A 22,532-nucleotide genomic window follows, 5' to 3' on the forward strand; every position below is an offset into this window, starting at 1 on the left:
CAATCTTCTGACTTCTTTGCAAAGCAAAGAAAGAAATGTCTTTCTTCATGTAAAAGACAATTGGAAAGAGAGCATTTTCTAGCAGGCTAACATTTTGTCATCATACCCAATATGAAGGAAAATATTTTCTTTGTCTCATAAAAGAGGCACATGAATGTTATATTTACCTGAGGCTCTACATCAAGTATTGCAATTAATCCCTGTTCATGGATCTTCCGTATTGTTTCCAGTTTTGTTCCATACATTGCATCTTCATGGCTACCATATTCCAAATATTCGTTGTTCGAAATGTCCTGCATCATTTGGTCATGTGATACAAAGTAATAATTCTTTCCATTCTCTTCATCTTTCTTTGGTGGCCTCGTTGTATCTATAATTACAAAAGTTAGGCATAACAAACCCAGACTTGTTTTACGTTCATCTATACCAGTGATGGCTAACCTTTTCCAGACCGAGTGCCGAAAGCGTGTGTATGCGCGCACGAATGCACGTGCCCCGGAACTCCCAAAATGCAATGCGCTTGCGCCCCCGTGCATGCACCCTACCCCCTGTGCATCCGCACGCACCCCCTGCATGCCCCCATCCATGAGCGCCCTGCACATGCGTGCACGCCCCCCATATGTGCCCTTCCCCCTGCACATGCACAACAGAGACCCAATGACCAGCTGGCTGGCGGGAGGTGCACGCGCATGCGCAGCAGAGCTGAACTGGGGCGACACCCCGTGTGCCATCAGAGAGGGCACTGCATGCCACCTCTGGCACGCGTGCCATAAGTTCGCCATCACGGATCTATACTACAAAAAATACATAGTGGGTAATAGTTTAGGTATTATTATGAATTATTATAGGTAACAGTTTAGGTATTCATTTCATTCATTCATTTTGAAAACACTATCAAATATTAATTTCTGCATTTGAATTTTTGTCTACATCAATAAAAACAAGTAATAGTCTTTGAACTGTGATAATGTTTTATTTTTGAATTTTTTTTTAAAAAAAAAGTTGAGAGATTTTTTTAAAAAATGGCTTCTTTCCTATGAACATAACCATGATTTATTTAGTTTGGCCACCATAGTGAACTCCTAATGACTCTGGGCTCTTAACAATATATCTTACAAAATTTTTACTTACGTGGGATAGGGTATGCAAATCGGTCTGGATGTTTTGTAATTAGTGTATTTTTAATATGTCTTCTCCCAACACCATGTGCTCCTACATGAAAAAATTAATATCATTACAAAGAACTAACAATATAATATATAATTCATTACTACAGGATCAACATTAAAATTACCTAATAAAACAAGTGTTTTCCTTTTGAATGCAGGCAATTTTACCACTTCTTCATAGGTGACAAGATCTAATTGATCGAACACTGTAACAGGAGGAAAAACAACAGATATAGAGGAGAAATGTCTGGTATTTTTCTATTTTTTATTTTTCAAGGATTTTTATTACAATTTCACTAAATATTTTACTTAACAAGAATATATTACAAATTACATGCTCAAGAATTTGTGGGTGACACCATGCAAATAGGCACACTGCTAGTATTAGCACTTCTGAAAATTTCTAAGACTCTCCTTAGTAATCATTTTAAGGAATGATAAACTAATAGACATGTGATAACATCTACTTAATCAACAATAAAGATTTAAATATATTTTATTAGCTTATAAAAATGAATTAAAATCTGCCTTACAACAGTTTTATTGTAGAGTGTGTATGTATTAGCATTACACTCTTATAAAAAAACCCCCAAGTATAATTATCAGAGTAATCATGAATACAGTTGTCTTTGCAATTTAATATTTTATATTAGCATGCTCTTGTGAATTTGGATAATGATGGACCAAAAAATGGCTTTACTGCAAATTATAAAGCCACCATCATAACAGAATCAGTATGACCCTGGAAAAGATTTCTTCAATTGTCTTTATGCTACAGTCAATTATTTGAGAATCTCAATTTATTGTCAATTGCAATAGTTTAGTAAATCATATTAAAAATACTCTTTTCTTTCTATGCCAAGTAATGAAATGTTGTTTGTATTGTAATAATGTAAATGAAATAAAAGTATTAACCAATTATAATAACATATCTGAGTTTCTTAAGCAATGTTAGAGTGAATAAACTATTTTATTAAACGTTGTACCAGAAAAAGGATATTTTCAAAAAGACAGAAAGGGAAACAGGGAAGGAGTTAGTGTACCAACAATACAGTACTGTAATTACAATACCAACTGTATATTACAATACAGTTTTATATTTAATATAGATTAAGAAGTCAGTAATCGAAACATTTGATTGGGCATATCTCTCTGAAATTCTGCTAAGATATTCTGTATTTCATGTATTGGTGGAATATTTTACTATCTTCCGGTTTAGCAAATTTGACATTTAAGTTGTCAGAAATCTTCCTATTTATAACATAAATCATGTAGCCATCTAAGTCTCTCCTGACAGTAAATACGGACATACAGATATTAATAAATAAAAATTAATAGCTACTATTGCTAAGAAAGTTTGGGCTCTTTTGTGAAAAAAAATAATATTAACTTCCATTAACTTCCATTAACTTCTATTTTTCTGAGTTATATTATTTTTTTCATAACTAAAATAAAGTTTAACCACATTTTCATTTTCTACTTAAAGTAATCATACTTAATATAGTTATTGATAAACATAAAACCTTAATAATTTCCTTAAGAAAAAATCTAGATTGTATTTCCATGCTCATCAAATTTACAAAATGTATTATATACTAGATGAAAACTGGTTGGAATTTTAATTTTTGGTATTTTTCAAGGCTACCTCTTAATAGTTAAAAGCATAACATATAGTGAGAGTGCCTCAACACAAACAAGCAGAAAAAACCAAACAATCACATTAAATATTAATTCAGGTTTCTAGACAGAATTAAAAAAATGTACACATATTAGAGGAATACAAGGACACATTTACCAACTGACCTTTTAAACATTTCTACACTTCTAGGTAATAAATAAAAGGAGTTATTGAAGGGAAATAGTAAGAAGCAAATAAAAAGGCATTGTCACTTGACAGGTTACTTACATGCACAGAGGCCATTGGGATTAAGACAGCATGAAAAATGGACAGGGGTCATTGAAATATGGCTCATAATATTAGTAAAATAAAAAGCATATGCACAAAATAAACTTCACCATGCAATATTCTAAACACAATGCAAATAAATCACTTTAAATGATAAGCATGTTTTTAAAACAATTGGTTCTTTTTTGTAAATTGCTTTTAATTACATTAAAGGAAACATTTTATGCTTGTCTTAAGGTTGTGACATCAGAAAAATGATCCAAATGAATCATTACATACTAAGATTGGTAAATTTACTTCATAACTCCAAAATAATGTTGAGGTAATATGTAGTATTATTTAGCCATGATTTAATAAGACATTTTTAAGATTTCTAAAATAATTAAGAAAAAAAAAAAAGAAAAAGAAAACTGAGATATTTGGGAGGAAGTTGGAAATAGTACATTTTATATTTTTATTGTCTAAATACATGAAGAAATAAAACTTCATTGCATTACAATATACATTTTAAAAATCTTTTAAATCAGCATTCATCTATGCAGAAGATTTTGAAGAAATGGATTATTAAGAAAGTAGCAAATCTCTTTTCTATTTTTCTCCCTCAATTTTTTTGGTTAGCTGAACTACAAGAGTTAGAAAAACTAAATACTGAATATACTTTTTCATACGGCTGTTGACAAAAATAGGATTGCCAACATGATCGTCAACGTCCGATGATGGACATGGCACAAGAAGAAGAAGAAGAAGAAATACTGAATGGGAAAAAATAGGATATATATATTACTTTTTAAAATGCAATCATTTAAATTTAAAAAAAACCCCTTGTTTTCTAAGCAGTAAACTGTGAAAATCTATGGTAATTAACTGAGCCATAGAATTCCACAGATGTTATCTGTTGCACAAGTTTGCTATTTTCATCAGAATGACAAAGGTTGTAGCTTGTTAACATATGTGTGCTAAGTCATGATGCACATACAAAAGGTGCACCCAGAAAATAACCAGTGCAATAGTGATATAACTCAGATGAACTGAGGTTCCTAGAACTGTATGCTGCTGCAATCTGGATCAGCTGCTGCTTCTCGATGGCCTTCAATGGATCTCCATATAGAGCGCATTGCAATAAGCAAGTTGGAAGACGACTAAGTCATAATGATTGTGAGTAAGGTAAGGTGACCAGATTTTAAGATTGGTAAAGAGGGACACCATTGTGGGCGTGGCTTATTTTGTGGGCGTGGCTACCTGGTCATGTGACTGGGTGGCCGTGGCTACCTGGTCATGTGACCGGGTGGCCATGGCTATGTGTATAGGGACTACTCAGAGGGCTGAAAAAAGTCATTTCTGACACGTCCTCGCACTTTTGACTGGTCCTCACACTTATGACCATCCTCACATTTATGCCCATGCAGCATTCTTAACAACCATGTCACTCATTTCACAACTGCTTCTCTTCACCATGGTGATAAGACTGGGCAAAAAACGTAAAATGTGAGGACAGTCGTAAGTTTGAGGACTGGACAAAAGTGCGAGGACCAATCAAAAATAACTTTTTCAGCCCTCTGAGTAGTCCATATGCACAAAAGGACTAACCAGAGGGCTGAAAAAAGTCATTTCTGACAGGTCCTCGCACTTTTGACTGGTCCTCACACTTATAACCATCCTCACATTTATGCCCATGCAGCATCCTTAACAACCATGTCACTCATTTCACAACTGCTTCTCTTCACCATGGTGATAAGATAGGGCAAAAAACGTAAAATGTGAAGACAGTCGTAAGTTCGAGGACTGGTCAAAAGTGCGAGGACCAGTCAAAAATAACTTTTTCAGCCCTCTGAGTAGTCCATATGCATAAAAGGATACAGCAATAGAGAGGGATGAAGGAAGGGAAGGGAAATTAGAGTAGGAGTGAGGGTAAGAGGGGGAGGAAGAGAGGAGGAGAAGGAGAAAGGAAGAGGAAGTAGGGAGGAGAAGAAGAGGGGGGGAAGAGAAAGTAAGAAGGAAAGAAAAGAGAGAGGTGGTAGGTTTGAGGAGAAAGATTGCTGTACAATAAAAAAGATGAAAGGGAAGAAAGCCAACCCCAAACAAATATAAAGATATTAAGATAAAGAATGAATGGTTAAACTTTAAAGAATAAAAGAGAACAAATATGAATAAATAGCAGTAATTAGAAACACACATACAAATATACAATTTATTTTCTTTGAACAGAGTATTTGGCCAGTTCACAAATTTAAACAGTGTTTAGTCACTTCAATTAAATTTACAATTTCTATATTTCCTTTTTGCCATATTTATTCCTCATCTATTTTTTAAAAAAAACCAATATTACCCTTCATCCTCATCTCTAATCTTAATCAAATTCAATTTTTCCCTTCTATTCTATTATACCCCTTTCCATTGTCATCTATTTTTATATCCATCCTCACATTGTTTAATTATGTAATACAGTTGTTTAATACAAATTCAACATTTTAATATAAATCAATTAGTTATAAAACTATCTTTTTTTGTATATTAATCAATATGAACATGAATATTCCAATTATTTCCATGCAATCCAATTTCTTACAAATCAATTAATTATATTTACCAATAATAATAAACCAAATAATTTCCCCCATATATTCCTCTGAACCACAACTTAACCATTTCTGCTTTCAACACAATATACAATTAATAGTATCTCAATTATTACAATTCCCTAGTTAAATACAGCTTTTTTTTCTTTTGTGTTTTAAAATCTTGAACTCTCCTCCTAAATTTCCCATTGTTTGCAGTTTTTCACCTACCTTTTTTGGGGAGGAAAAATAAAAATAAAAATAAATCTCTCTCTGCCTCATTTTGTCACGTTGCACCAAAGATCCTGGTTTCGGTTTCGTTTCTGCAGCTTAGCTAGGGGAAAAAAAACTGCTTCAGGAACTCTTTACACTGATTGCCTTTAGGGCGGCCCTTTGAAGCCCCGGGCAAGAGTTTAAACAGTTTTTTTTTCTTCTAGCCATCAGCTGGGGCTCAAGAGGCAGCGGGACTCAGGAGGCAGAATGAAAAATCGGGACTTTTTTGAAACACCGCGGGACGCGGGACAAATTGCTAAAAATCGGGACTGTCCCGCCAAAAGCGGGATGTCTGGTCACCTTAGAGTAAGGCCTCCTGGTCTAAAAATAGCCACAACTGGTGCACAACATGACTTTATACAAAGACCCAACTCTTTAAAAGTAGCAGGAGCTACAAATCCAAGAGGACTCTCAAACTGTGCACCAATTCTGTCCAGAGACTGTTACCCTGTCCAGAGTCAGAAATGTCAAACTTCCAGACCCTGGGAGACAAAAACCTATAACCATTCCATCTTGCTAGTGTTGAATTGCAGCCAGCTTCTCCCTATCCATGTTAAAGAGACAGGACTAATTATTTGCCTGGTCATAATATAAGAGGTAAAGAAGAACATGATACGAGAATTAGATTATAAATGGACTTATGTTGGTTATGAATGACTGCATATGTGCAATTAAATAGAATATTTGTATTTTATAAATTATTATAAATCTACGTATCAATATCACTTCCTGGATTAAAATAATATGAGCACGTTAGGAATGATATTGTATGGAAGAAGCACTATTAAATCTATATGATTTTATTGAGAAAATATAAATCATAATTCAATCATTCATCATCACAATGCAATAATCAATAGGCTTTATTAACAAACAATATCCTATGCAACAAGAGGCATTTTTATTGCAAGATATTTGAAGATTTAAAATATTTAAGATTATCGAACTCTACCTGGTCTTACATATCACATTTTAGTCCTTCTATAATGAATTAGGGTGCTTTTTTCATTAAAATATATAACAATATTTTTTTTTTTTGAAATGGTCTGCCATTGACTCCTTCCTAGAGCTAAGAAAAATGAATAGTCCCAGATCACCAGCTGGCTTTGTGCCAAAGGCAGAATTAGAACTCATAGTCACCTAGTTTCTAGCCTGATGCTTTAACCACTAGCCCAAACTGAACAATTATAATTCTAAGTAAATTACTAGAAACTTCCATTAACCGTGATGAGAATAAATATGCTTAGGATTCCATTGCAAATGGATTTTCACAGCTCATATAGACGGTGTTTAATTTTATACTAGTGACAAGAGAACCAAATTGTTTTTATATATTAAAATGCATCTCAATTTCCTGATGAAATGAAAAAGTATAACATTATAACATTATGCTATTATATTCCATATAAATCTGATTTATTGTATCTGGGATCTGGATCCATTAAGCCAAAATACATATGGTCAATAAATAAACCAAGGTTTGCTTAATGGGCAATAAACAAATTTGATACTATGGCTTCTTATTGGCCTATTAGTTTATTGATTAATTAGCAACTATAATATGGTATCATATACATATGACTGGCGACTCCCAGGGGGAGGGCCTTGTGAGGGCTCCAACCCTTTGGAATGAACTGCCCCCTGAGATACGAAATATCCCTGATCTCTGTGCTTTCCACCGTGCCCTCAAAACCCTGATGTTCTAACAAGTGGGGCTAAACATATGAACATGTGTGAGAAATATACGAATTATTCCTGTAAAAGCATAACCTGAGTTACGCCATTTTAAAATCATGTTAAGGCTTTATTTTACCTTGTATAACCTGATTATATAATTTAGCTGACATTTAAGAACATGAGAAAGGAACTGTGTAATTCCTGTGTTCTTGAGAATATGTTTATCTTGCAGGAAATATGCTCTTGGGTCAATTTGCCCTCATTAATTAAAGGAAGTACGCAATTGATGTTTTTGAGGGGTATTTCTGTTGGGAATTGGGGAATTTCCAGGGTGGATCATGTACTACATATGTTATATAAGATGTTATGTAAGATCTGAAACTGATTCCCAAGGGACTTTATTGACGTGTATTCTGATGTTCCTGAAGACTATAAAAACTCATGTAATCTGTTGTTTTTTCGTCTTTCCTCTCCTCCAGAGAGAAAGGCCATTTGCAAAGAATAAACTCTGTCCCAGGATTATTTTAGTCTCTGTCTCTTTAAAACGGTAATGGGGTTTTCCTGTCGATCACAATTGGCGCCCGAAGGGACTGAAAACATTCTGTCTGGAAGGGAACTCCCTGATACGTGCGCACATACACTGATTTCAGTGGGATGGGGTTATTTCTTTTCCAGCCGGAATTGCTTTTCTATGTACCCTGAGCGGAGACCTGGATGCCTGGACAGAGAGGAATGTTCCTGAAGACTTCGGTGCACCAGGAGTGAGTATATGTTTTCTTTTTGGTGGTTTGGATTTGTGTATGTTTGTGTGTGTATGGCCTGTATGATTTGTGTGTATAATTAGTGTAATACAGGCTGGGGAAAATATGGGGCCTTTACTAGGGAAAAGTGCTGCTGAGACTGAAATACCCTCCATCCCCCATATCTCCATTAGGGAAATTGTTAACACAGTGGTCAGAGGATTGGTTGAAAGCTTATACAAAGGTATTAGATAAGGTGACTATGATTAATTATTGTAAGGAGGTTTGGCTGACGTTTGTGTTGATACAGCCTAATTATAGGTGGAGTAAGTTTGGGGAGTCAGACCCATATTGGATCAATGCTTTGAAGAACGTTTTGGTGAAAAAAGAAGTTGAAAGCTCAATTGTTATAGGTTGAACCTCGGTTCCATGTTCAGTAGTTTGACCCTTCTCTCCCGAGAAGTTCTAGAGTTTTGTATGGGAAGGAAGAAGAAGAGGAAGGCTGGGATCCTTTAGTTTATGCTACATGCTCACCTCCCCCTCCTTCGTATAATCCAAGTTGTGGGTGGAATTGATGTTGCTGCTGGGAGCAGAAAGGAAGAGACTTTGGCAGGGCAGTAATATAGGCAGCTGGAGAAAGAGTTGGGTGAATTGTCAGTAACTTTGAAACAGAATCCATCCACTACTCCTCGTGTTACATGTTCACAAACTAAAGGAATGTTTCCTTTAAGAGGAATGCCGAATGGTATTGCGACTTTTGTGAATGTGTCTTTGACATCTTCTGATCTGGAAGATTATAAAAGAAACATGCCGTCTTTATAGGCGGATTTGATCAAGTTGTCTGAGCCATTGGATTTATTCCTGGGACCCAATCTGTATACTTTTGCAGAGTTACAGCATATATTGGGTTATTTGTTCTCCCCTGAGGAGAGGTCACAAATTCAAAAGGCAGCTATGGCTTTTTTGGGATAAAATCCAAGTGGGGGCTGCTTAGCCCATTGCTGCCGATGTTAAGTCTCCATTAGTTGATCCTGGTTGGAATAATAATAATTTAGCAGATCAGGAGCAAATGAAGGGAGTTAAGACAGCTGTACCTCAAGGAAGAAACTCTAACAAAAGTCTTTGAGGTGGAACAGTTGTGGGAAGAAACACCGTCTGTGTTTCTGGAAAATATTAAGGACAATTTGAATAAGCACACTAGTCTTTCTCCTGAAACGCCGGCTTATGAGTCCTTAATGAAAATGAAATTTGTGATGAAATCATGGCCAGACATACAGAAGCTACTACTGATATTGCTGCTCTGTTGAAAGAAGCTCAAAAGGTCTATGTGAATAGGGACGAGGTCAAGACTAGAAGAGAAAAAGAAAGAAAGAAAAGTCAAATGATGGTGTCTGGGTTGCAACAGACAGGAGAGGGAAAGGAGTTAGGTGGAAGAGGAAAAGGCTTTGTGAAACTTCTGTTGCAATGCGGCGACAGTGTCCTGGAATTGGGAGAGGATTACTCCAGTGGAAGAAAGCCTAGTGTTGGTGGATTGGAAAGCAAGAAGTGCTTTGTGTGTGTAAAGGAGAGGCATTTTGCTAGAACTTGTCCTGAGAAGAGGATGATTAGTGGGTCCAGAAGAGGAAGATCATGTGTGTCTAATAGATACGGGTGTGACTAGAACCTCTATTTGTAAATTGCCTAGAGGAGTGCATCCCACAGGTGTAACTATTAAGATAAGGGGTGTCAAGGGTATACCTTTTGATGTGCCATTGGTGAAGAATGTGCAATTGAGTTGTGGAAAGTGTATTATACGTTTGGATGTGATATTTGTTCCAGAAGTAGGTCTTAATCTGCTTGGGAGGGATGCATTGTCTCTTCTGGGATGTGAGCTTGGTATACAGATCTTTCTCGTTCTTGGATGAGGCAGAAAGCTCTGTAGGAATGTAGTAAGGAAGGGTTATTGTTCTTCCTATTTGAGGTTGAACGCGAATATTTTGTCTTTGATTAACGTGATGTGATAGTGATATGTGTGTGCCGGCTAATTAAGCGACCTTCTTGGCCTGAGCTTGGAGCTGTGGAAAACAGGTGATGGTTAGGGCCCGAAATCAAGTTTTTGATTAAAAACCGCATCCTGAAGTTTTCCGCTGCTTGAGGAATAGGCTACAAGATGTCAAGGATGAAAATGAAATGGGTATCTGAAGGGATGGAACCTTCCCAGGTTTTATTCCAGGTTTGCAAATGTTGTTAAATGGTATGTGTGTGTAATGAGAGTTGTTTAGGCAATAGAGCTCATTGTCTTGTAAAAAAAAAAGATAATACTGAGAATAATAATAAAGCTCCCTGAAGTATTTATGCTGACTAATTGGCAGGGAGAAGGCATGTGTGTGTTGGAATACACTAAAAGGTCTGATTGCAGAATAAATATGAGTGTGTGTGGTAAGCCCTTAAATGGGGGAGGTAAGGTGATCCTGATATTTGTGAATGCCTGTGCGTTGAACCCCTGAGAAATCTCCCTTTGTATATTGAAATAGTGAGTGGCAAGAGTTTGTTGTTGTAGTTGTTGTTATGTTGTAATAGCAAGTGTTTGAATGAGCAAGTGAGAGATGAGAGAGATCCTATGGAGAAGTAGGATTAGGAAGAGGTATTTACGATGTTAATTGGAGACAGGAGTAGTATTTTTCCTCCCTATATTTCCCCCGTCTTTTTGTTCTGAACAAGAGAAGTAGGAAAGTGGGGGGGGGGGGGGGGAAGGTGCGGTTTGTTTTCCCTTTTACACATTTTTTTTTTCCTTTGCTGAGTTTGTCAGAGAAAAAGGAGGGGCGGATGGGTGATTTGATCCTGCATTGTTTCTGACTGCATTGGCAGCTATGCAGATGTATTTCCTGTCCTACTCTGAGTTTCGATTTTATTTTTGTTTGTGAAATGTTTGAGGTGTTTAAATAAATCTATATAATAGAGAAGTGACATTGAAAGTTTGAAACAATTATTTTTGGGAGTAGAGACCCGGAGTACCTCTATTAGGTGATTTTCTTTTGCTTTTTGAAGTTTTTTTTATTACCCTCTTTTATGTTTTTATGTCTGTGCATTTTGAATGATTTTGAATGCTGAGAAGGAGATTTCTAGATACTGGATACTGGATAGTCTGGGGAATAGTTGACTATGTTATTTTAGCTTAGTGTTATCCAGGTAGGGATGTTCCCTTGAGGGAAGAATTACTGGTAGAAGGTAAAGATGGATTTTTGGTCTGGTTAGCTAGGAAGTTACCTGTAAGTTAGTCTGTATAGACTTGTGGTTTAGACTTGTGAATTTAGATTAAGCTTGCATTTCTTTGAAGCTTGTGGAAATAGTTTAGCTAATTTGTGATAGAGGTGTGGTGTGATTCCTCCGAAGTGGGGAGAGTTGAGTATTTATTGATACTTTATTGATTTATTGATAGTTAATTTCAACTAAGTTGTTTGGAAGAAGGGTTTGAAGAGTTGAAGAAAGTAATAATATAGTGTTGCTCCAGTGTCATGTTTACCTGGTTTAAGGAAAAAATTTCCACTTGTCTGTAGTAGTGGAAGACAGTATAGCCAAAGGAGTGTTGGTTCGCATGTGGACTGGGAATTAAAAGGTGGTGCACAAATGCTAGGTTTTTAAAATTGTCTCAAGAGAGTTTGGTTCTCTTGACCAATAGGAATTTAAATTTAGTTGAATTCCTGTCAGGAGAGAGATGGGATGATGTGGTTATGAATAAATGAGTTGAGAATGGGATGAGACTGAATGGTTATGCAGTTGTGAATGGAGACACTACTGAGATATTGGAAGCTGGAAAGTTACCCTTTGAATGGTCAGTGCAGACATGTGAGGTTTTTGCTTTATTGTAAGCATTGCACATATTAATTAATGAGGTAGGGAATATTCATGCTGATTTAAAGTATGCTTATGGTATCTTACATACTTTTGGGATAATCTGGATTGAAACGGGGTTGATATTTAGTAAAAAGAATTGCAACGAGTGCATGAGGGAACCCATTGGGGAACGCAAGCACTTATTGATTTTATTAAATGTATATGCATATATGTGTCTAGGGGTATGTATACAATAGTTATATAAATGGTACGGAAATGAATACATTGTGTATGTAAAAAAAACATGTAGAGATTTGACCATTTGGCCTTTTCAATGAATCCAAGTACCGTATTTTCCGGCGTATAAGACGACTGGGCGTATAAGACGACCCCCAAATTTTCCTGTTAAAATATAGGGTTTGGGCTATACTCACTGTATAAGACTACCCCTCTTCCAACACACACCAAATAAAAATTAAAAAAACATCAACTGGCTCACCCACAATGTAAAAGCAGCTGTGCTAGACCCAAAATGGCCCCTGAAACAAGCAGGAACCTCACACAGCCACAAAAAGCCCCAAAAACCCAACTATCACACTTTACACACACAAAATTCCACATACAGCTTTGTGAGATTTTGTGTGTTTGTGTAGTTAGAGTGAAACACTACAGAAACACACTAAATCTCAGAAAGCTGCACAAATATTATTTTATTTTATTTTTATTTTTATATGAAAGCTAAATTTAAAACTTCCTAAACTTTAAATGGCTAGGTCTAAAAAAGAACAACTAAAAAAAAACCCAATTAACTATTTTTTTTTAAAGATCCCAAAGGGGAAAAAAACTTACCCAATAGAACAGGGGTCTCCAACCTTGGCAACTTTAAGACTTGTAGACTTCAACTCCCAGAATTCCTCAGCCAGCAAAACAAAGCTGGCTGAGGAATTCTGGGAGTTGAAGTCCACAACTCCCTGCCTGCTTGGTTGCAGGCAGGGAGTTGCTTGCTGATGGAATGGATTCAGGCAAGCGAAGCAAGGCAAGCAGCTAAGGCAGTGGTTCTCAACCTTCCTAATGCCGCGACCCTTTAATACAGTTCCTCATGTTGTGGTGACCCCCAACGATAAAGTTATTCCTAAAACCATCAAAAATATGTGTTTTCCGATGGTCTTAGGCCAGGGGTCCCCAACCTTTTGGACCTCAGGGACCACCAACTTCATAATTTTAAATTTCGCAGACCACTAATACGAATCCAGTGCCCCGCTTGCTGAAGCACCTGGACTCCCAGTACGGGATGGGGTCCTTCAGGCACTCTCCATCCTCTCTGTCTCTCTCTCATTTTCGCTTTCTCTCTCTCTCTCCCTCTCTTTCTTTCTCTCCCACTCTTTCTCATTCTCTTTCTCTCTCCCCCTCTCTCATTCTCTTTCTCTCTCCCCCTCTCTTTCTCATTCTTTCTTTCCCCCACTCTTTCTCTTTCTCTCCCCTCTTTCTCATTCTCTTTCTCTCTCTTCCACTCTTTCTCTCTCATTCTTTCTCCCCCTCTTTCTCTTTCTCCCACTCTTTCTCCCCCCACTCTCTCTCATTCTCTCTTTCTCTCTGTCCCCTTCTCTCTCCCCCACTCTTTCTCTTTCTCCCTCCCCCTCTTTCTCTCTCTCCCACTCTTTCTCTCATTCTCTTTCTCTCTCCCCCCCTCTCTCTCTCCCCACTCTCTCCCTCTCATTCTGATTCTCTCATTCTAATTCTCTTTCATTTTCTCTCCCTCTCTCTCATTCTCTCTCTGATTCTTTGGTTCTCTTTGATTCTGTCTCTTTCTCTGTCTCTCATTCTCTCTCTCTCTCTCACTCTCTCTCTGATTCTCTCTGTCTCTGTCTCTCATTCTCTTTCATTCTGTCTTTCTCTCTCTTTCATTCTTTGTCTCTTTCTCTCTCTGTCTCATTCTGATTCTCTCTCTCTCATTCTCTCTTTCATTCTTTGTCTCTTTCTCTCTCTGTCTCATTCTGATTCTCTCTCTTTCTCTCTCATTCTCTCTCTCTCTCTCTCATTTCATGGGCCAGCCAGTGTCTTGGGGCTGAGAGGAAGTCAAGCATCTCCCTGAGAGACTGAGGGCCGGAAGAAGTGTGGGAGCGAAGCACTACTTGAACTTGTGCGGCATGAGCATTCGCCTTGGTATATTTGCGCCAGCCGATGGCCAAGGCAGCCCTCATCTGTCTGCTGAAAGTGCAGCATCAGGATTCTGCCTTGCTATATTTGCGGCGCAAGGCAGCCTTTGTTTCCTGCTGCTTGGGACTCAGAGCGGTAAATAGCGTCTGATCCGGAGAGCAGCTGGATTTTGCTCTCTAATCTGGATGCCAGATCGGCCCCCTGCAAACTCTCGTCTCTCGAGGAGCGCTCCCTGAAGCGGGGCTGGAAACTTTGGTTGGACTGCTTGAGAGAGGAGAGCTTGCAGGGGGGCGATCTGGTGTCTGCAATGGAGAGCGGCATCCGGCTTTTTCTCTCCACTGTAAGAGCGCTGTAAGAGCGGCAGCCCTCATCTCCTAATGCTTGGGACTGCAAAATTCAGCTGCTCCCCAGACCAGTCACCATTTACCGCTCCGAGTCCCAAACATTAGGAGATGAGGGCTGCCGCTCTTACAGCGCTCTTATAGCGGAGAGAAAAAGCCGGATGCCGCTCTCCATTGCAGACACCAGATCGCCCCCCTGCAAGCTCTCCTCTCTCAAGCAGTCCAACCAAAGTTTCCAGCCCCGCTTCAGGGAGCGCTCCTCGAGAGACGAGATCTTGCAGGGGGCTGATCTGGCATCCGCAATGGAGAGCAAAATCCAGCTGCTCCCCGGACCAGTCACCATTTACCGCTCTGAGTCCCAAGCATTAGGAGATGAGGGCTGCCGCTCTTACAGTGCTCTTACAGCGGAGAGAAAAAGCCGGATGCCGCTCTCCATTGCAGACACCAGATTGCCCCCCTGCAAGCTCTCCTCTCTCAAGCAGTCCAACCAAAGTTTCCAGCCCCGCTTCAGGGAATGCTCCTCGAGAGACAAGAGTTTGCAGGGGGCCGATTTGGCATCCGGATTAGAGAGCAAAATCCAGCAGCTCTCCAGATCAGATGCCATTTACCACTCTGAGTCCCAGGCAGCAGGAAACAAAGGCTGCCTTGCGCCACTCCTGACACAAATATATCAAGGCGGAATGCTGCTGCCGTACAAATAAAAGTAGTGCTTCACTCCCACAGCTTCCAGCCATCGCAAACGCCGTTTCTTCCCGCTTCTGCCGCCCCCTCCCCCACCGCCACAACAGCACCATTCATTCTGGATGGCGAGGGCTGCGCTCGTTTTTCTGTATTGCACCACCTGCAAAACCCCTGTGAAAGGGTTGTTTGACCCCCAACCACTGAGCTAAGGTAAGCAAGCTAGAGGGGGAAAAGTTTTTCCCTTCTCCATGGCTCTGGCGATCCCAGCTGAATTGCCTGATTAGCAGGCAAAGCTGGGATCGTCAGAGCTGGGATCGCCAGAGCCATTTAAGGCTCGTCAGAGCCTTTCGGGCTGGTCTGCCTGGTTACAGGAGAACGACACCCGGCGTATAAGACGACCCCCGACTTTTGAGAAGATTTTCATGTGTTAAAAAGTCGTCTTATACGCCGGAAAATACGGTAGATTACATTGAAATGCCGGTGGTGTGACCATTGATATATGTAATAATAATAGTGGATTATTTTACTGGATGGTTTGAAGCCTTTCTTTGTGTAAAGACAGGTGCTCAGAAGATTGTTAAATCATATTGGAGCAAATAATACCCAAATATGCATTGGTTGATCTTATTGATAGTGATAGGGGTACACATTTCATTGTCCAGGTGATGAAGGTTATGGAAAAAATTAGGAATTGATTGGCAACTACATTTATTGTTCACACCAAGTTCTACAGGGCGTTGTGAATGTGCTAATCAGATAAGTAAATCTATGTTATAAAAATTAATGTTAGAGCTTCAACTACCTTGGACGAAGTGTTTGCCTTTAGCTCTATTAAGAATAGGAACTAGTCCTAGGAAAGAACTGGGGATATCTACATATGAAATGATGTTTGGATTGCCATATGCGGGGAAAGTTGAGATGCCTAGGATAGAATTGAAAGATGCTTTCTGAGAAAATATATACAGGGACTGTCCCAGTGTTTTTCTCATTTAAGGTAAAAAGGACAGAATCTACCTCTTGATTTCCAAGCACATGAATACAAAAGCGGAGACTGGGTCCGATAAAAGCCATTACTGAAAAGAAGTTGCAGCCGGTGTGGGAAGGACCGTTCCAAGTTCTGCTAACTACAGAGTCGGCTGTAAGGACTAAGAAACAAGGCTGGGTATGCTATTCCAGAGTCGAGAGACTGGTGGCTTTGCCTTATGGAAGGACAGTTGCTACGGAACCTGCAAACCCTCTTAAACTGACTTTTTGATGACAAACCTTAGACAATTGGGGACCAATGGATGGAAGAAGAGATTTGTATTTGGCTAGGAGTGGTAATAATTTTTGTTGTGTTTCTGATTGTATTGAGGAAAGATATTATTGATTGGTGTAAATCTATGTTTTGGTATCCAGTGGATGTAAGTTCTCCTTGATTGATTGACGAATTGGAGGTAAGATAATAATCTTTTATCTCTTTGGACAATACGTTGGGGGGCTAGTTCACTAGGAATAATGGGGTTTTTTGTGGTAGTGTTTGTTATTCTACAGGTGCGGATAGGAATGGGGATTTTGGCTGTGTTGCCTAGTTACCCTATAACATGGTAGCAGCTATGTTTCCATACTGAACTCGAGCACCATTATTCTCTTATAGAAACACCACTAACCCTAATAGACACCACTGAGGAAGCTGAGATATGTATTAAGTCATCTTTTGGAGATGGTGTGTGTCAAGTGCAACCGTACATATTTATTTATTTATTTATTTATTTATTTTAAATTTATATACCGCCCTTCTCCCTGAGGACTCAGGGCGGTGTACAGCCAGGATTAAAAAACATAAAATACAAATATTAAAAAACAATTAAAATATATATAAATTTGGCCCAAAATTAAAAATACAAACCAATTAAAACATTTAAAATTTCTTCTTAAGCCAGCCCGGCTTGCTGGAAAAAGTGGGTTTTAAGGGCACGGTGGAAGGCACTAAGGTCTTGGATTCTCCTTATCTCTGGGGGCAACTGATTCCAGAGGGTAGGTGCCCCCACAGAGAAGGCCCTCCCCCTGGGGGTCACCAGCCTACATTGATTGGCTGATGGCACCCTGAGGAGGCCCTCTCTGTGGGAGCGCACGGGACGATGGGAGGTCATCGGTAGCAGCAGGCGGTCTCGAAGATAGCTAGGCCCGATGCCATGGAGCGCTTTAAAGGTGATAACCAGCACCTTGAAGCGCACCCGGAAGACCACTGGGAGCCAGTGCAGCTTGCGCAGGAGCGGTGTTACATGGGAGCGCCATGCTGCTCCCGTCACTACCCGCGCTGCTGCATTCTGGACCAGTTGGAGCCTCCGGGTGCTCTTCAAGGGGAGCCCCATGTAGAGAGCATTGCAGTAGTCAAGGCGAGAGGTGACAAGGGCATGAGTGACTGTGCACAGGGAATCCCGATCAAGAAAGGGCCGCAACTGGCGAATCAGGCGAACCTGACAAAAGCTTCCCCTGGTTACAGCTGTCAGATGTTCCTCCAAGGACAGCTGCATATCCAGAAGGACTCCCAGATTGCGAGCCCTTTCTGTGGGGGCCAAAGACTCGCCCCCAATAGTCAGTGATGGAGTCAATTGACTATATCGGGATGCCGGGAGCCACAGCCACTCAGTCTTGGAAGGGTTGAGCTTGAGCCTGTTCCTCCCCATCCAGATCCGCACAGCCTCCAGGCACTGGGACATCACTTCAAGGGCATCATTGGGGTGGAGATGTACAGCTGGGTGTCATCAGCGTACTGGTGGTATCTCACCCCAAAGCCACGGATGATCTCGCCCAGCGGCTTTACATAAATGTTGAACAGAAGGGGCGAGAGGACCGATCCCTGCGGCACTCCACAGATGAGAGGCCTCGAGGTCGACCTCTGCCCCCCTGCCAACACAAACTGCGACCGGTCGGAGAGAAAGGAGGAGAACCACCGCAACACGGTGCCTCCCACCCCCAACTCTTCCAGCCGGTGCAGCATGATACCATGGTCGATGGTATCAAAAGCCGCTGAGAGATCTAACAGGACCAGAACAGAGGAGCAACCCCTGTCCCGAGCCCTCCAGAGATCATCAACGAATGCGACCAATGCCGTTTCCGTGCTGTGCCTAGACCTGAAACCTGACTGGAATGGATCTAGATAAGATGTTTCCTCCAGGAATTGTGGGAACTGTCGCGCGACCACACTCTCCACAACCTTCGCCATGAAGCGAAGGTTGGAGACAGGACGGTAGTTGGCCAATATTGCCGGATCCAGGGACGGCTTCTTGAGGAGAGGCCTCACCACCGCCTCCTTCAAGGCAGGGGGGAAGTGGCCCTCACTCAGCGAAGCATTGATAACACCCTGGAGCCAGCCTCGTGTAACCTCCCGGGAAGCCAGTACCAACCAGGAGGGACACGGGTCCAGTAAACATGCGGCCGCACTAAGTCTTCCCCAAATCCTGTCCACATCATCGGGAGTCACAGCGTCAAACTCCTCCTAGATAACATTCTCAAGACTATTCCTCGTCACTCTGCCCTGATCTACCCAGTCAGAGTCCAAATCCCCCCGGATCTGAGCGATTTTGTCATACAGGTATTGTCCAAAATCCTCCGCCCTGCCTTCCAAGGGATCCTCCCGCACTCCTGGATGGAGCAGGGAGCGGGTCACCCTAAACAGGGCGGCCGGACAATTCCCTGATGACGCAATAGAGGCGGAAAAGTAATTAAACTTTGCCGTCTTTATCGCCACTAGGTAGGTCTTAATATGCGACCTTACCAGTGTTCGATCAGATTCAGCGAGACTGGCCCTCCAACCGCTCTCCAGGCGTCTTTTCCGGCGCTTCATTTCCCTCAGCTCCTCGGTGAACCAAGGAGCCGCCCGGGATCGGCACTGGGTCAGAGGCCGCAAGGGCACGACTCGGTCCAAGGCCCCACCAGCCGCCCGATCCCAGGCGGCTACCAGGTCCTCGGCCGAGTCATGTGCTAGAACCTCAGGAAATGGCCCAAGGTCCATCTGGAACCTCTCAGGATCCATCAGGCGCCTGGGGAGGATCCATCTAATTGGATCCGCCTCCCTGCGGCGGGGGGCAGCGGTTCGAAGATCTAGGCGAAGGAGTGAGTGGTCTGTCCATGACAAGGGTTCCATGTCTATATCCCCAATAACAAGACCACTCAACCACTGGCCAGAGACAAAAATCAGGTCTGAGATAGTTCCTCAATACATTGACCTTACAAATAGAATGGAATTTTTATATAAGCAATGCACTGAGCTATTTGGTAATTATACACCTTCATACAAGAAGTTTCAGATTTTGGAGGAAGGGTTACATTTTCCATGTCTAAGGATACAAGCTCCCTCCAAGTTAATGTTTTTATGTGGTAACATGGCATTGCCCAAATTACCTATTGTATGGAGAGGAGTTTATATACTATTACAGGATATTCATAATTTACAGGTATAAACTGATAAAGAGGAGAATTGGGGATTGTGAGAAATATAAGAATTATTCGTGTAAAAGCATAACCTGAGTTACGCCATTTTAAAATCGTGTTAAGGCTTTATTTTACCTTGTATAACCTGATTATATAATTTAGCTGACATTTAAGAACATGAGAAAGGAACTGTGTAATTCCTGTGTTCTTGAGAATATGTTTATTTTGCAGGAAATATGCTCTTGGGTCAATTTGCCCTCATTAATTAAAGGAAGTACGCAATTGATGTTTTTGAGGGGTATTTCTGTTGGGAATTGGGGAATTTCCAGGGTGGATCATGTACTACATATGTTATATAAGATGTTATGTAAGATCTGAAACTGATTCCCAAGGGACTTTATTGACGTGTATTCTGATGTTCCTGAAGACTATAAAAACTCATGTAATCTGTTGTTTTTTCGTCTTTCCTCTCCTCCAGAGAGAAAGGCCCTTTGCAAAGAATAAACTCTGTCCCAGGATTATTTTAGTCTCTGTCTCTTTAAAACGGTAATGGGGTTTTCCTGTCGATCACAACATGTGAATGTTTTTAAAATGTTATCTAATTTTAGGTTCTATTTAATTGGGCCAAACTATGTTATAATAATGATTTTAATTAGCAATTTTATGATGTTTGTGTATCTCTATTTTTCTTGACTGTACACTGCCTTGAGTCCTACGGGAGAAAGGCGGCATAGAAATATAATAAATAAATAAATAAATAAATAAATAAATATGAAGACATATACCTTGAGTTTGTGCCATAATGGGACAAGGCAAGAGGAATAGCAACACTATTAAAAAAACCCTAATTATTATTGTGTTAAACAATCCATTAATATTTTACTCTCTTGCAAAACTGAACCTAAATTGTTTTAGTTTGTTCAACTAATCATTATAAAAATTTATCATGGTTGTTATGCGAGAAAACAGATGATGAGATATTCTATATTTTTATGATTTTTCATATTCCCCATACAAATTGACCATATATTTGATTTACTACATTGTTTTGTAGTAACCACACACCTGGTGACATTTAGAAAATTTGGGATAAGTCCATCCATAAATTCATTAATCATGTCTACTCTGTGTAGGAAGATATTATTTGTAACATAGAGAAATAACACCATAAAGTCCTTAAATAGCCTAGTAGAAATATTATTTACATTTTGATGCGTGCTACCTAGATCATCTCCTGCAGAGTAAAAAAAAAAAAAGGATAAAATCATCACTATCAGTATTCAGGAAGATGTTAGCGATACAATTAGCTTAAAAGAGTGTTCAAGATTAATTTCAGTGATAATTTTATTTGTTTAAATTGCTTGGTATCATGTGTGTGTGTGTGTGTGTGCTCCCCTTTGTGAGTGCTGTGGTGGCCCTGGAGTGGGATGGTGGAGGGAGGGGGAGATGCCCCTTCCTCCTTTGCACCCCAAAACCCCCTCTTCCCTGGCTGCTGAACCCCCAGCCTGCACCCTTCTTAGTGGAGCTGACTTTGTATAAATATACAAAAGTATGAAGGCTATTGCTTAACGCCTTGTAAGCCGCCCTGAGTCTCCGGTGAAGGGCGGCATATAAATAAATAAATAAATAAATAAAAAATTAAAGGTAGTATGATAAAGGTAGTATTTAGCTTCCAGCTGCCTGCAATTACTGCAAGTTCAATTCTCACCAGGCTCAAGGTTGACTCAGCCTTCCATCCTTTCTAAGGTAGGTAAAATGAGGACCTGGTTTGTGGGGGCAATAAGCTGACTTTGTATAAAATATACAAAAGAATGAAGGCTATTGCTTAACGCCTTGTAAGCCGCCCTGAGTCTCCGGAGAAGGGCGGCATATAAATAAATAAATTAAAAAAAGATGCGCAAACTCAAATGTTACATGCAGAGGCCTTCTGGTGTAAGTGCGGCTGCTTTTGCCGATTGTGGCCGCAAAAGCAGCAGGCCAAGCGACGCATCCCATGCATCTCGCGCCCCCCTTACCTAACAGTGACTGTCGAAGAAGACAATTCCGTCCATGGAACAGCTGCCTTGTGGGTGCCCCTCCAGGCACTGCCTCCAGAAAATGCGGTCACTTTTGCAACCGATTGTGACTGCAAAAGCAGCAGGAAGCCAAGTGATACGCCCCACACGCTGGCTTCCTGAAGGGTACTGTAGCAGCAGCTATCCACAATTTTTTTACCATTATTTCATCCTGATCCATGTGGTCCAGTATGGTGTTAAAAGTTAACATTTCAGAAATGTTGCCATACCTCTGGAGGTCTCCTTCTGCAATGCTCTGCTGAAGCTTCGGAGCAAACCTCTGCCTTCGCTGCACAGGAGGCTCCGAAGCCATGGAAGGAGCATTTTTGGATGTGCGTCTGGGCAGGACTCTTTGAAAGGATGATCGGCAGGAAAATCTCCCATGCCTCCACCCACAGATCACTTTCTGAAAGAGACCTCCACAGGTAACATTTCGAAAATGTTAACTTTTAACACCGTACTCACAGGAAAATCCCCCCATCAAGGTTTGATTTTGCTTGAGATGTGGGAGAGGGAGAAAGATCAGAAGCGGGCAGGATTAGGAAAACTCTTTCAGAAAGTGATTTGCAGATGGGGGGGATTTTCCTGCCAATTGTCCTTTCAGAAAGTGATCTCTGGGTGGGTGGGTGGGGATTTTCCTGCCGATCGTCCTTTCAAAGAAGAGCCCTGCACAGACGCACATCCATAAATGCTCCCTCCATGGCTTCGGAGCCTCCATTTGTGAAATTTTAACTTTTAACACCATACTGG

General features: G+C 40.5%; 1 protein-coding gene across 4 annotated transcripts in view; it reads right to left on the reverse strand.

Annotated features, from left to right (window-relative positions):
• CASK (calcium/calmodulin dependent serine protein kinase) overlaps positions 1-22,532 on the reverse strand; it is a 293,839-nt gene that overhangs the window by 18,974 nt on the left and 252,333 nt on the right. For all 4 annotated transcript variants that reach the window (XM_070944234.1, XM_070944233.1, XM_070944232.1 and 1 more), the window contains 3 exons: positions 1,295-1,375; positions 1,132-1,212; positions 168-370 (listed from right to left, as the gene is read on the reverse strand). In XM_070944234.1, coding sequence (XP_070800335.1) covers positions 168-370; positions 1,132-1,212; positions 1,295-1,375 — 365 coding nt within the window. The remainder of the gene's footprint in view (positions 1-167; positions 371-1,131; positions 1,213-1,294; positions 1,376-22,532) is intronic.

The sequence above is a fragment of the Pituophis catenifer genome, unplaced genomic scaffold (assembly GCF_029215685.1).
Source record: "Pituophis catenifer annectens isolate HBS135680 unplaced genomic scaffold, rPitCat1.0.hap2 SCAF_4, whole genome shotgun sequence".
Classification (NCBI taxonomy): Eukaryota; Metazoa; Chordata; class Lepidosauria; order Squamata; family Colubridae; genus Pituophis; species Pituophis catenifer.